This window comes from Anomalospiza imberbis, chromosome 1 (genome assembly GCF_031753505.1).
Source record: "Anomalospiza imberbis isolate Cuckoo-Finch-1a 21T00152 chromosome 1, ASM3175350v1, whole genome shotgun sequence".
In the NCBI taxonomy this organism is placed as follows: domain Eukaryota; kingdom Metazoa; phylum Chordata; class Aves; order Passeriformes; family Viduidae; genus Anomalospiza; species Anomalospiza imberbis.
In genome coordinates this window covers 125036397-125052776 of record NC_089681.1, presented here as the reverse complement: position 1 = coordinate 125052776, position 16380 = coordinate 125036397, and the positions used below count along the sequence as shown (strand labels likewise).

The window sequence follows — 16380 nt, the reverse complement described above, 5'->3', positions numbered from 1 at the left end:
TTATCAGAGCTTTGGCATGACTGTGTCATTCTGCCCTTTTTATTACTCAATAATTTTCTTAACCTTTCAAAAACTTAGGGCCTTTCAAAAAGAGTGCCTGGCTGCTATCTGCTAGCAACTGATGTACAATAAATTATTCCTTGTATTTAAAGGATAATGATGTTCCAGGGCTCGGCACAGTGTGGGCTGCATGATGTGAGGCTGGAAAAGGAAGGAGTAAAGGCAATTTTTTGCTTTACCAACAATGAGATTGTGCCGCAGCCAACACCTGGGACTGCCTGAGCTGCTGATTTTAAGATTTCTTGTGAAGACCTTCACTGAAGTGTGGATCAAAATCTTAAAGAACTAAAGAAAATCAGACCTAGAAGAGACTGCAAAAAGACTATGCAGTCAGTCCCTCTTACCTAATCAAGAGCTACTTCAGGTGTGTCATCACTGACACATGCATTTTTCTAGCCTTTGCTTACAAACCTTTGAAGATGGAGGTGCCACACATGGCCCAAGCAATTTTCTCCAGAGTCTCACTGTTCCTGGTATGGAGAAGAAGCCTAGCCTCATTCAGCACTGCTGTGGTTTGCCCACTACTGCTTTTCCAATATATCCATAATATAGAGAGTAGATTGTTCCATTCTTCCTTGTGACGGCTTGTTACATACTCATAGGACTTCATTCACATCTTCACCCATATGTCCCTCCTTCAACTAAAAAAACCAAGCCTTTCAGTTCTTCCCTTAAACAAGGGAACTTATCATTTTCCTCTTTCACTGCTGGATCATCTCTTGAAAGGAACTGTATTCAAATAAAAGTTTTCTACACTTGAAAAAAAAGTGTATTACTGAAAAAAAGGTATTATTTGGTTTCTAATTGAAAAGGTAGAAGCAATTACATGATCTGTGATAGAATGTTTAAATGGCACAACAAAAACTCAAAAGTAAAATACCTTGAAAGAAGTTCCCAAACACTAACATAGCAGCAATGATTGTCAGCCTCATTCAGCAAGATATCCTAGTCATTTCACAGTTGAAGTAAAATTGATTAATCAGGCATTGAACTAGAGAGCAGGAAATAGAATCACAACAAAGAAAAGAAGACTAGACTGAAAGCAGATTTTTGAGTTGAATAAAAACATTCTGGGGGATAGGAAAGAAATACATGAGCTAGCAAGAGAATGCCAGATAAAACAAATCAAAGATAACACAATTTTAGAAATGCATCCAGAAGCCTGTGGAAAGAATTATCAAAACATCAGTGATTGACAGAACTCCTAAAAAGTAAAATAATAAATCAAGGTATAAAAATAAGTATCAGAAAAAACACAGGGCAGACAGCATAAAGGTACAGTTGAGAAAGAAACAGAGGAAGTACATGGAACAAACAAAGAGCTTTTACTTTCAGTCTCCATTTCAGAAATTTTGACACAGGAATCAAGAGGTAAAAACAATGTTTCATGCTCATCTTTTAAAAAAATACACTGGAACAAATAGCTGCTGCTTTCTCATGCATCCTTCTCTCTTGTTTTATACTTTTACTGTAAGTCTGACTCAGTCCAGTTTCCTGTTAGTCTTCGTGCCCATCATCTACATCACCTATTTCAAAAATGCATAACTTGTTAGAGAGCAGACGCCTGCCTGAACCCACAGAAACAGAGCAGACATTTGACATGTCTCTTCAAGCATTTGGGGGAAATCTATTTAAGAAAACAGAGGCTAGGGACTAGCACAGTTTAACAGTGCACATGTGTGTGATGCTTAGTATGATCATCAGCACAGATTGCATGTTTCACATCACAGAAAATACTTAAGCTTGATGATGGATGTAGAAGTAGAAATAGCATGAGCTCCATTTTGAGATTTGGGTTTATGTAAAAGAATCCACTTATGCATGTTTTACTTTAAACAGCTAAAAATTAAAGTATGCAAACATAAATAGTGATTACCTCAGAGCAGCAGTTTTCCCATTTCTGTGAGTACACGTGACCTGCCTTGTTTGGTACCCAATTTGTATGTCCCAATATTTGTTCTCCTGTCTATTCTGTCTGTTACGATTCCTCTTCTTCTTAATTAACTCGCGAGCCTCAGGATCTCGAACTGTCTTTTCTCTGTCTTTTTCCTTGTCTTTGTTCTTCCCTCGTTTCCTTGCTTGCCTTATTTGTCTTGAATGGGGGACCGAGCATGCGCTCCATGGTCCCACATTTAGGCTGTACAGGCTTTCCTCAACAGTGCATGGGCTGGACTGGCACATCTGGAATTCAGTGAGGTTGGGGCAAGCTGACCCGCTGAACTGCGGCGGAGCCACCACGTGCCGAGTCCGATGCTGGAGCCCATTGCCGCAGGTCTTCGAGCACTCGGACCAGGGCGAGAACTCGGCCACGATGCAGTCCTGCCGGCACGGGATGAGGCACGCCTGTTCCTGCCGGGGCTTCGGCTCAAAGTACTCACAGATGACATCTTCAGCTGGAACCCCGTTGGACTTCTGTATACAGGTGATGTCCCTTGTCTGGATCCCTTCCTCCCCCCTGAGGCACTCCAGGGGCTTCTCATGGCTGCGGAAGAGGACAGGCCGGCACTGGTTCCAGCTGCCGATCTGCCAGTCGTACAGCTCCTTGTGCCAGTCACAGACACGGAAACAGCTCTGCTGGTTGTCCGGCCGCTCGGGCTGCTTGCAGTTTGTGGGCAGCGTGGTCCAGCCCTCCACGTGGGCACACCACACTGCTCGCGTCTGGATGCCTCCTGGACCGCATTCATCTCCCATGCATCTCCCCCATGGACCTGGAAAACAAGAGAAGATGCTAACATTGCTCACTTAAGTTATTTCTCTGCCATATTGCAAAAGCATGCTCTCAGTATTTCCTGTATATCTAAGAATTTCATCCTTGGAGAAACTCAAATTTTGAGAACACAAGCACGGGATTACTCTTCATCTACTGCTTTTATGATTAGAGATACATTTCACATTTTATCCCAAAGAAACTGAATGTTTAATATTGAATAAGTCCTGAACATACACATGAATTATTCACATTAGAGAACTATGAACTAAGCAATAAAATTCACAACTTAGTTTTTCTGCCAAGGTAGGAGACAAAGCTCTCCCCTTGAAGGCATGAATTGGATCTCTATCATCCACCTGAATAGCTTTTCATGGACTATTTAATTTTTTTCTTCACATTTCTACTGCACTACACTTTATGCCTTGATCCAATTAATATTTTGTTCTCTTCCTTCCATATTGTGTACAAAAATGAAAACAACTACACAATACATTTTGAAAAACAGTGGTGATTTGAAGTAGCCCACTTCTAGTCTTTCCTTTATTATAACTAAAATAAAAATTAAAATCCAGATAAAAAATGTTCATCCCATACAATCTGTGATATTATTATTGTCGTGGTTTGACATGGAAGTGATTTTTTTTTTCAGGAAGTTGGGTCAAACCAATCAGTGGTCAAGTTTGGATATTGGCACCTGAAGTGACCACTGAAGATAGGGATACGCCTCTGAGAACACAGGGGGTTAAAAGCAGGAACTCCCAAGAGCTCCAGTCAGGGTGCTGTGCAGACCTCCCCTGCCCAGCCATGGGGCTGGGTGGGGGAGGGGGAGCCATGAGGCCTGGTCGAGGTGAGCTGAGGGGTAGAAGGACTGGAACCGAGCCAGCTCCTGTGGACGGAAGGGTGGAGAGAAGCGGAGATGTCTTTGTCATTCCCCCCCCACCAAGAGGGAAGAGATAGAGAGTCCGGACGGCACCTGTAACTTTGCCGGCGCAGAGGAGAAGGAGTGGGGGGGAAGGCGCCCAGCCTTGGCCTTGGGAATCGGCTGCTGGGCAGAGATATCAGCTGTCTAGGGAGTCTGAACTTTTAACCCTTTCCTGAGAAACGAAGTCTTTGTAAAATATTACTCCTCCTTGATTTGAAGTAGAAGAGAGACAGTCTGGGATCCGAGATGATGGAAGAAGAAATTCTTGAGTTGGAAGGAGATGATGGAGTGGCTTGTGGCTGGACTTCTCTTGTTAGCCATAGACTGAACCAAATTCTCCTAACAGAAGTTGCACTTAGGGTGGTGCGTTGGTGTGCCAGGAGACCTGTTTCAGTGATTACCAGCAGAGGCGTAGAGAGAACAGAGGAGAGTTGGAGAAGGTGTGGAGAAGCCCTCTATCTTCAAGGAAGAAGAAGAGAAGAAGACCTCTGTTCTTGGACCCTCAGCCCCAGGGGAAAATGGGGGGGGACTGTAGTCCCAAAATGAGAAACTGAACTGTTGTCTCTTTTGGTCCATGGCAAAGCATCCTTAAAGGAGCCCTATGAGCAGTCTGTCCATGCACGGTGGTGAGAGCACTGTGACATGGAAAGGAGAGTGTCACCATGGCAGATTTTCTCCGGGCGGTTGCCATGTGTGACATGGAAACACAAGGGTGGCAATTGTGTTTCCTGGGGGGGGTCTGTGGCACAGGAGAGACTCCTGTCTCCCTTGAAAGACTGAGTATTTGAATATCTGAAGAGTAGCAACTTGATTAAGATCCTGGGTAGTGTCTCACTGTTAAGTTTGTTTAGAAATTAGGTGGGAGGAGGAGGGGTGTTTTAGAAAGTCTTCATCCAGGATTTAGTGTTTGTAGTTTTTCTAGTAGTAGTAGTTTAATAAAGTTCTTTCCTTTGTTACTAAGATGGGCCTGCTCTGCTCTGTTCCTGATCACATCTCACAGCAATTATTTAGAAAAGTATATTTTCATGGGGGCGCTGGCATCGCGCCAGTGTCAAACCATAACAATTATAGAATAGAATAAGCTCTTGAAGACAGAGACATACCAGGTGGTAACTCTCCAAATAACAGCAGCTATTGAATCACAGAATCATAGAATACTGGATTGGAAGGGACCTCAAGGATCATCTGGTCCAAACTTTCTGGCAAAAAACAGTCTAGATAAGATGGCTCAGCACCCTGTCCAACTGTATCTTAACAGTGTCCAATGTTGAGGAATCTATCACTTCCCTGGGGAGATTATTCCAAATCCTGATTGTTCTTATTATAAAAGTTTCCTCTTGTGTCCAATCGGAATGTCCCCAGGAGTAACTTACACCTAGGAGTAACTTGTTCCTACCATTTTCTTAAATCTCCAAGGTCTATGGTAAATATTTGACATGTAACATACTGTTATAATAAACGTCAACAAAAATAAATAGAAGGCTATATACTTGAAATATGATGTAGTTGCTTTTTCCATTATTAAAAATGGAAATATTCACCCAGTTCAACATGAAATCCACAAGCCAGAGGTTTAAAACTCCAATATTTTTCAGGTTTTTTAAGATGTCCCTTCATACACACTGTGAATTGACTTGCCACATAAAGGCAAAAGAATAAGCAACTCAGAAAAAAACCCTGCAACTATTTATCAAAGAAAACCTGTCTACCTGCAAACACTTGATCACACAGAAGACATTTCCTCTGACTGAGGAGTTCTCTGTCCTATGAAGAAATTGGGGCCAAGCTACACAATCCTCATTCACCTGAATTACCCCAGTACAAGACTATTTCTGTGAGTAAAGCTATTGCAGAAGCCAGGCTGAGCCTTTACTATTTTCAAAGCAGGTTAATAGCATAATTTTGGTACTGCACAGGAATAAGGAATAAGTGAAATGAACTATGGCGGATACAAATTATTTACAACATCTTCTCATTGAATGACTGGAAGGAATATGTAGCCACGTCTTATTACTGATTCCCATGAGCTTTAAAACTCTCATTGGCTTCCCACAATTTTCATCTATTCATCCAACATTACCTTCAGTACCAGTTTGGGAATAGACTGATGATGCACTTAGCCTCTGCTCCTCATTGCCTCTTTTTAAAGTGAAAACTGTGGCTGCAAGTTCACTTGTAATTCTAAAAACCCTGAGAATGAAAACTAGCTGGCTGAAAATAGCTGGCAGATTCAGCCCATGGAAACTCGCCCATATTTTTTTGCAAATTAAGTTTGAATTATAGTTGCCAAAATCTATCTAGCTATCCAGACAAATTAATGTATGTTAAACATAAACACATTTCAATTTCCATTTCAGCAAGACTGCACTACTTTATCTCTAACCAGCTTTCCGCAAATGACATAATCATTGTCGTATTTCATTGGAGTGTATTTACACTAGATTGAGAGATACCATTTCCTCAAAACACCACTTTGAACACCTGCCATTTTTTAAAAAATAAAGACTGAAGAAAATCTTCAATTAGAGCAGAGATACAAAAAACACTCCTAATTGAAATAAATTGTTCATCTTGCAAACTACAAATTTCTACCTTACCATGTCATTACACCTTATGTATGGTTTGTGTATTCAATGAAGAAATCCCTCTTTCTAAATATCAGGTTGCTACTGTAACCCAGATGAAAATATTGCCCACTTGGGACTCTATCACATTTCCATTCATCAATAGTCAAAAAATCACATTGTACCTAAAAAACATGCTTGTCGTCAAAACATCTTCAATCAAATTCTAAGACAGGTTTACACTATTGAAAATTATAAGAATCTCAGTCTCGATGCAATAAATATTGCATTTGGAAGTGTAAACATGAAAAAAAAAATCTGTTATGTGACTGTGCTAACTGGACCAAAAAAATATGTTTTTTCATTAGGTTATAAATATGCTGTTTTTAGAACTGAATACAAAACAATGATGAGATGCACAGATAGACTCATGTAGTAAATTGCATTATTTTGCTTGTCCTGTGAAATAGTAAAACATTTTATTAAATCATTACAGGTGAGTACTAACAAACCACATTTACGACACCCTTTGAGCAGACTACTGTTCGGTAATCCTATGTTCATGTGCATGTCGACACAGAGCTCTCAGTGATTATTCTGACCCTCCCTCTTATCTATGTTAGGCTGATTTTTAAGTTTAAAGACAAAATAACCTGCTTAGAGAAGAAGACTAAAAGCTTAATTTTTCACTCTACTGGACACTTCTTTATATGACTATGACAGGGTCTAGAAGCTTTGAGGCACAGGATTTGTTTAGGCTTTGTCCTCAGTGAGCTTCCTCAAAAAACTAAAGTGCTTCCACACTTGACCAAACCAAATTTCATTTGCACAGAAAATTAAAATTTGGGGCAGGGGACAGGTGTTAAAGAAAAAGCAGAAAACAAACCAAAATACAAATACATTATTCTTCCCTGCCCTCTAAGACTTCCCTGATTTTAAATGGCAGGAAACTGCCCCGTGCTGTCTGGCCTCCAGAAATGCCTCTGGCCCTGCAGTCCTGGCCACCCACTCCCTGCCATACCCTCCTCTCACTCAAATGGTTTCTCTTTCCTATGCTCAGGATCACAGGATATTCTTAGTTGGAAGGAACCTACAAGGATCATCAAATCCAACTGTTCCATGAATGGTCTATCTGGGGTTCAAGCCCACAACCTTGGTGTTACTAGCACCATGCTCTAATCAACTTCTTGTTTGTGTTTCTTTTAACCTGGAAAGCTTTAATCACAAACTCAAAAACTTTTTTTTTTTTTATGTCTAGGTGATAGAATCAAGGATGAATATTTGGTTTTTAATGCATGCTCTAATATGTACAGGAACAAAAAAAAAAAAAAACCAACTGATACCATTCTTCACAACTAGCTATATTTCCCTTTGGGATTATGGAATATATAGAAAAATAAAAACATAAAGAAAAGAGACCTCTATGAATATCCAAGTAATTTCAACAGCTTAATTAATTCATCTTATTTAGTGTAAAGGACAATCGGTATTTCATTTCTTTCTTTAGTTTTTAAAGAATAAAAAATTATGATTTCTGTATTTCTAGCTGTATTAATAGAAACTTGCTTTGACCAAAATTATACCAAGAAATACCAATTCTTTTTTTCTTTTGAAAACAATTTTTGCCATCCACATTAACCAATATTCCTGTTATTTTTCAGTTGTGCACTTCAAAATCTTCAGTTAAGTTACCCTTTAAATTACATTTCCCTGTACTCATAAGTCACTGTAGTCAACCTCAAGCATTTGCTGAGGAATGTTGTTGCTACGCATTTGTATGTGGATGTCAGGAAAAGAGAGGGAGTGGTTTCTCTCCAATTTGTCTTATAACTACCCATCTTTCTCCCAATTATCAAGAGCCTACAATAATTCACTTCTAATTTAAGTAGCCCCAAAAACATTGCAAGCTTCAAGGTGAGACACGGCTGTCTTTTGAAATTAATCACAGGAAAACAGGAAGATAAATTTCTCTGAACTGAGTAAAGGGGCTTTGTGACTTTTCCAAAAAAATCAAAGAAATGAATCCTAAAGTATTGCTAATCCACTTTAAAGTTTTGAATAATTCTCAGAAGTATTAACAAATCATATAGAGGTTACCTGCGCTATGCTTTTTATATCGTATCATTATTATGGGCAGTACATTTACCACTGTGCTTGTAAATATGAAATTTTGGGATAAAATTCATTTCACAGAAACTAAAGTAGCATACATATGCAACTCAGAATGAAAGAGTTCAGCAGAACACAGTGCAGAGTCTCACCCACCATTACTTAAAGGCTGCAGGAGGTGAGGGTGTCTGCCCTTTCACAAATCTTCAGCTGATGTTAAGCACTAGTTGCAACAGGAATGTCTTTAGGAAACCTGTCAAGCCTAATCAAGGCTTTACATAATATTTTATTTTGGCCTTTATGAATATTCTTTAGGTTCTCTCTTTCCCAGTGAAGCAGTCTTCACACAGACACACTGCTGTCCCTGCTGTGTTGATCCAGACCTGCCTTGCCAATGGGATGCATGTGCACTCAAACCATTTCACACTGGGGAAAAAAGGCTGCTGCTGTGAATGCAAAATAGCTTTTCTTTGGATTTGCTGTAAACATACTTAGATGAACTAATCATACTTTGCCTGTAGTGAGCTGAACTTTTTCCTGAAAACACTATTGCTTATCCACTCTTTATTTAATCAGTGTTTTACAAATGGCAGTTACAGAAATAAATAGGAAGCTTGCTTCTTTTTATTCTGGGAGTTGTCACTGAAGTCTTAGTGAGTTTAAAATGTCATTTGTAATTCTTTGTCTTCTAAAGAGATTACCGTAAAATACAATATTAAGATTCCCTCTAAGCTTCTGAAGGATTAAGATTTATTTTTTTAGAGAGCAGGAACATAAGTGAATTAACCATTCCTGCAAGTTTGTTTGTTTTTTTTAAATTTCAGGGACTGACCACAATGGAGTCAAAAACTGAAAACTAACCCCCCAATAAAACACTGACAGTTCTGCAGCTAAGAACAAAGTAAGCTATCATGGTATTGACTATAGCATATTTAATATAGTAAATTTTAATACTGTTTGAGGTATTAAAATTATCTCTGTTTTAAAAAGAATTTTGATCCAGGACAAATAAGGCTATGTGAAAATCCCCTTGAGCTCTTCTCCTCATACAAATACAAAGAAAGACAAAATACTCCCCCAACTATCCTCAAACAAGAAACTCCAAACACATCTTAAAGCATTGAGCAGGACATTACTCGCATTTTTAACAAATGAGGGTTGCACTGATTTCAAAGGAATTTTGCTGTACTTTCTGTGAGAGTTGGTTTTGACCCATTTTGTGTTACTGGTTTGGCGTCTGTAAGTAGCATTAACAGTTTAATGCCAGGAAGAGAGACTCAGACTGCATGAAACAATGAGCAGCTTAGTTTTCAGTATTTTGAGAGGATTGTATTTAATGGGACTGTTGGGAGACTGATTAGCAGAAATCTACTTTTTCTAAGCTCAGAAACAAGCTAACCTTACCTAATATTTGAGACCTCAAATTTCTTTGTATCATGAAACAGTTGTGAAGAGGGCAAAAAAGGTTAACTGGTTGATACAGGGCTGAGTCAGAAGGACACAAGTATTACAAGATAGAGTTCAATCCTAAGCAGTAAATCTCAAGAGAGGTCAAAAAGACACAGCTCAAGAAGTATTTGAAGGACTCAGAAAATGACACCAAATGCAAACTGCAGCTCCTGATAGTGGAGCTGGTCAAAGAGCTGGATGAACAGCAGGTCACTAAGAATACAGCAGCCTCAGAGCTTTGCCAAAATCACTTGCAGATCTGCTTGGCTGAATTAAAATATAATAAGCACATCTATAATGTGATGCAGTATACCTGTATTATCTGTATTTGCTTTACACAAAGGAAAAACAACCACTGCTGCAACAAAGTATTTACATCACAGGCAGTAGCTAATTGTGGAAGTCTAAACAGGGAACAGTCTCAATAATTCAGACACATTGCCTATCACACTGGCAAAAAGTAATACAGCAAAATGCTGTAATTCTAGATAATTTACTGGTAACTTTTTGTTTTCTTTTTTTTTTTTTTAATAGAGAGTCTGTCATGCTGCCAACACCACATGCTGGCCACATTTGGACAGACAGATTCTATAATTTATACTACTGGGAGTGCCAGCACAGTAGAAGAGCACTGATAGACAAAACCTCATTTTTGCATCTTTCCCAGCCGTGGCAGGACTCCCTGGGTGCTGTATGACTTGCTGCCTGCTCTGTTTGCCAGCAAATTTTCCCCTCCAGGAGTGCTATGGATCACCTTGACTGCTGTTTCTATTTAATGCTTTTGTCTTTCTTGTCTCCTCTTTCAGAGGTTGAACATGCAAGGCAGTGTCTGCATCAAAGAAAAGGGATTTAGGATATAGAAGAGAGATAAAACCAGAAAGGATTCTTAACATAATAAAACATAACACCTGTGATTCAGATGAATATTATGAAGTATCAAATATGTCTACAAATTTTTTAACCCTTAGATCATTTTTTTTATTTTCTAATAGCATAAGGAAGAGTGTAAGCCTAAATGCAATTCAAAGAATTTCAGAATCTGAAGAAAAAGTTTTTGAAATTTCTCAAAGTAACAATGAAATATAAAATACTACCATTAAAAAGTAATGAAAATTAAACTAATTATAAATTGCATATTGTTTCCCCAGCTTTCCAGAGTACTTCAAACAGTGGAATAAAGGCAAATCAAAACATATAAAAATCAGCCTCTTAGTTATCTTTCTAGGTGTGCACATAATTATTAACACACATAATAAAATGTGGGCCCTTTTATTTTTTTTCCTCTATTAATATCCATTGGGAAAATACATTCACACATGTTCCTGATACTATTCACGGTATGGTAATTAACATTATCCATCTGTTTTCCAATTTCTCTAAAAATCATGAATGTAACACACGATACAAACCTAGGAGTAACCATACCATTTTAAATTCTGACACTGACATCACAAAAGGCATAACACTTATTCAGTGTTTCCCTATTAGCACTGTCATATTAGAACCTCACAATTACTAGAACCAAATATTTATTTTCCTCCAGCAAAGAGGAAATTAAATGTTATACATCAGAATACTGGTGAGTCTAAGACAAGATTATATATTCCCTAACAAAAGTGTTGAATGCAACCTGCTTTCCCAGTGTTGATGTGGTTTCTTGTGCTGTAACTCATGGCAGTTTTAATACCACATTTCACTTGGTAGAGAGGTTATTTGGCTGCTCTGGTTTTTTCTGTGTTTTAATATTGTGACAACTATAATAGATATTGACTCTTTTTTCCATTTGTTATAAACATAGAGAGGCTAAAATGTACCTATTTCTACAGTACAAAAAAACAAAAATTAAATGGTCTCAAAATTTTTAATATAATGCTAGTTCTTCATCTGCCCTAGACAGCCAGGGCTGAGATCCTAATTCAATACTTGTATTAGAAAACCCTCAAACACCTTCTTATATTTGTCACTGTTTAATATTTATTTTGTTGCTCTGGCTCTACACATTCAATTTTTAAAATAAACTGCATCAGGATCCACACTTTTCATAACACATTTCTGCCCAAAGTAATTTGACTGTACAGTGGTGTAACACCCTGGAAATTGCTATCTGCACCGAAGTTATCAGGAGCCTTCAGCTTGCAGTAGCAGTGCAACATGTTTTTCTGAAGTATATACTGACACATAAAGAAACATGAAAGCTTGACAGCTCACAGTGCAGAACATATCTGGCTTTGTATTGTTGTTATCACCTGGAAAGAAATCCTCTCCTTTAGGCTTATTATAAACTTAAGCTAATTCCCAAAACATTATTCAGTTTTAAAACAGTTCTTCCTCCAAATTTCTTTAGCACAAATTCCTCCCACTGTTCATTTTCCCTCTACACAGTATACAAGTAGCAGACAAAATGAATATTAAATGAACACACAAAAGGAATATTTAATTGAAGCAGCATGGTTTAAAGAAAAATTCAGCTTCTATGTTCTACAAAGCAATTACATTGCTTTGAGCTTCTAGTCATGTTGGAAAAAATACTTCTGATATTGAATACAGTTTCTTCTAGCCAACAGTCTGTTTACATATAAAGCTGGTTCATAAATGTTTCTTAGTTTCATTAGTGGTGGTGTTAAACCATCCTAACATATTCCTCACATTGCTCTCCTTATGTTGCCTCTCTAGTCACGCTGCTGGCTGAAAAGCCAGATAACACTCTTCTGACAAAATGATGATTCTCATACATAGCAAACACTCTTGCAGGCTTTGTAAGATGGATGAAAGGTTTGATTAACCTTTGCTTGTATCTCTGCCACATGTCTGTTTTGGTTTTCTTCTGATCATCCACAGCTGAAAGCTGCTCTGCCTCTCCCCTGTGAGGCAGCCACACTGAGTCAGGCCAAAGACCTACCTACCCCAGCAACAAAGAACTGGAGATTGAAGAAGGTACAGAAATATGGTGAGCAAATATGATGTGTTCCCTGATACCCTCCCAGCTTCCCATCAATTCCAGCTCACACACCACAGCAGACACATTGGTACAAACTTTCTCATATAAATAAAACTTATACATGGACATCAGATAAAGAAAATCCATGTGTTCAACCACCTTCTAAGATCAGTTTTAAAACTCATACTAGAAACACCTAAATTTACTTTTCTTTTTTCCATGCCACTAGAATGTAATTATAAAAATGTATGTAAATAGCAGAAATTTAATGATAGAAAGTACATGGAATTAACCTATTTTTTTTTTTTTGTATACTGTGGGCAAAGAAAAACAAAACAAAAACCAATCCCATGAACAGCAGGGCCAATTACAAGTAAATCCATTAAATCAGCAGTTACTCCCAATTATTATTCAGACTGTAACCATGAGTAAATATTATCATTTTACAATGAAAGCCCTATAATAATATGTGTAACAAAAAACATCACCATGAATTATTCTTATCTGTGTCCCTGTAGACTTTTACAGCTCCGTCTCTGTCAGAATCTGATTTTAAGAGATAGGTTACTGAGAAAATCAATTCAGAATCCAATGCCTAGTAAAGAAGAGAATTTGATTTATATAGATTAAGATGAAGTTTTCTCCTTGGTTTTGAACAAAGATTCACTGTTTTCTTCCTATAAGCATTTTATATTCAATTTATCCATAAATCTTAAAGCAAATTTTAACTGAATCTCACATTACCTGAAAATCTCACTGTCGATGAGTGTTCTCACTAAACGTATGAGGAAATGCAGATTTTTGCACTAATTTAACTAATAGTGGCTTGCCTTCCACTTTTCATCAGAGTGAATCCCAACTAGATCTATTGTAAACACACTACTAGTCCTTGTCATAACACTTCGGGCATCAGCATGTGTTGCAGCACCAATTTCTTGGTAATCTTTGGAGAGTTTATTTTTGTGCAGTCTCATGTAATCAAATGATAATTAGTCATATTGAACAGGTAACAGAGACTTTAAATCAGATTTAATTTCTACAATAAATAATTTTGCAATTCAGTTTGTTGAATGTGATTTTCTTTTGTGCACACAGACTGATGCCTTAAACAAAAAAAAAAAAAAAAGACAGTATTTCTGTTTCAATTTTCATCAAGACCAAGTGAATGCTTTTATTTTTCTGCCTCTGTTTCATTTTCTGCCCTTTGATTTCTTTCCCTTGTTCATCATAGCCTCCTGCTGTGGTGCTGATGGCCAGAAGTGCTAGTTGTGAGGATGCTGCAACCACAGGGTACGTCCGTCAGCACAGGCCATCATGCTTGTGCCAGCCCAGTGGTTTGTAATTCCAGGCTCTGCTCACATTAGCCAAGGGTAAACAAGTCAAAAACCTCCTCCACTGAGAAATGAAGAAATTCACTTATACAGCTTTTCAGAAACTGGCTACAGCTTTTCAGCTAGGCTACCAGAATCATAAATCAGAAATTAAATGTAGTATCTTTGCACACTGACTTGTTTAAAAGGTCAGACTTCCTTCAAGGTATGATGTCAGACAAGATATCCAGAAGCTGGTTATAAGAAAACACTACAGTTCAGCTGCACGAAGTCATAAATAGATTTAGGTGCTCAGTCCCACTACTACTAGCCTGCAGGATGATCTATGAACACCACTTCTGTCACCTTGCACTTCAGCTTCTTCACTGAAGAAGCAAGGACAACAAGCAAGCAAGCAAGCAAGCAAGGCAAGGACAACAAAATGAATTTTTAAAGCCCATTATAGGTATTAACAAAAAACTGTGTGCAACAAGTAAATAGCAGTAATAATACATGTTCTGTTGTTTTGTCTCTGGAAGCGCACACTTTACTCAATATCTTTCCCTGGAGTTTTGCTCTAAATCCCAGTTGTGTTGAACAGTGTGTTTTAATAAAAAAGCAAGAAGCTCAGATGATAAACTAATACTTTTTCTTGCTCTTGACGAAATCTTGTACATGGAGCACAGCCTGTATACTTCTTATCTGTGTCTTCCCTCTGACTCCTTGGCCACAAGAGAGCTAATACAGATTTTCAAAGATCAAATAATAATGTTTCTCATATCTCTTGATTCTTTATAGCATTCTTTGCCACTAATGGAATGAAATAAAATAACAGATCTGAACTTAATGAATATCACTTAAATAATGCAGTGGACCTGTCATCCTTTTGGCTTTCTTCTAATTCATTGGAGCAAAGAAAGCTTAATGAAATTGCATATACAGAAAATTATGCAAAGGGTCAAATGTATATAATTATCTTTATTTACCTTTAAATATTTCATTATTTAAATTGCCTCATTGTTGGACTGAAATAACAATTCAGTCATAACTCTTCTGAAGTGCACTAAGACTTTGTGTCTTGCTGAGATATATTCTCCCAAGCATATCCTCTGTTCATTTATTATTCATTATCATCTGCATTTTGCCAAATTCCTTTGAAAGTCATTTTCCATTTTAAATGACAACTTTCCCTTAAAACTGTGGTGCATTCATCAAAAAGACATCATACTTAAAACTCTGTGAATGCAAGACAACTAGTCTTGTGGATATGTTCAAAATACAGGTGCCACTGTATATCAGATAAGAATAGATCTATATTAGTTTTGAAGAAATCTCATCAGGACCATATGACACCTGTCACTGCAATGTATGCAAAATCAGCAATGTCTTCATCTGACTGCCCTGTAATCAATCATTTTCATTCAGACATAACTGGGACAAATAATTAGCTCAAGAAACTGACTATTACTTATTCACTTACTTCCATCTGGCAAATGTGTTGCAAAATTATATTAAATAAGCAGTTTTGTCTATTTTTCTGACATTGGAAATATATCTTTAAAAACCCCTTTGGTGTAAGTACTTTTCTCAATTTCTGTTTTAAATATAAGTAATATGAAATATTAGTGTAGGCAGTTATTTCAGTACCTTAGACTATATCATAACATTGACTTTTAAACAGAAATCCCCATTAATCACAGCAGGGACTGCTGCTTAAAAATATATGAACTTGAGCTGATGTTATCACACTGGTCTGTCACAAGAACCCAAGATGTCCTATTTGAAATGCAATGAATGAGTATTACAGAAAAATTAAATATACACAAGTTTTTTAAGGACTGCACCAGAAAAATACTCTCAGAAATATCTAGAAGATATCTTAAAATTGCTGTCATCCATCAAAGAAACAGAAACACAGCATTCAACCTTTGCTTTAGTCTTCTCTCCTAGCATAAAACCCACCTACCTTTCCACTGCCAGTACTACATCTGAATTTTAGAGTTACTTCACAGAGGTTATTTTATAAGTAACAGCAGAATCTTTTAACAGATGCTCTTTTTTGCTCTTTCTCTTGACAGGTAATGTTTTTCTTTATCATCCTCTTAAACCTTCTGTAGACTTCGATAGATTTATTTGATTACTATATTGGGAAACCTCCCAGTTAAGAGAAGGTGAGAGGCAAAGGATGTATTAGGAGACTTCACACATGCAAAGTTACAGTATCAGGGCAAACTGCATGTTTGTCTCCAGAAAGGCAAAACCAAGAAATTAATTTTTGTCTTTTCTAATAATCTGCTACTTCTTCGAAAATTGTGCTA

General features: G+C 37.6%; 1 protein-coding gene across 1 annotated transcript in view; it reads right to left on the bottom strand.

Annotated features, from left to right (window-relative positions):
- THSD7A (thrombospondin type 1 domain containing 7A) overlaps positions 1 to 16380 on the bottom strand; it is a 270080-nt gene that overhangs the window by 117255 nt on the left and 136445 nt on the right. Inside the window, exon 5 of the mRNA XM_068210178.1 lies at positions 1937 to 2768. Coding sequence (XP_068066279.1) covers positions 1937 to 2768 — 832 coding nt within the window. The remainder of the gene's footprint in view (positions 1 to 1936; positions 2769 to 16380) is intronic.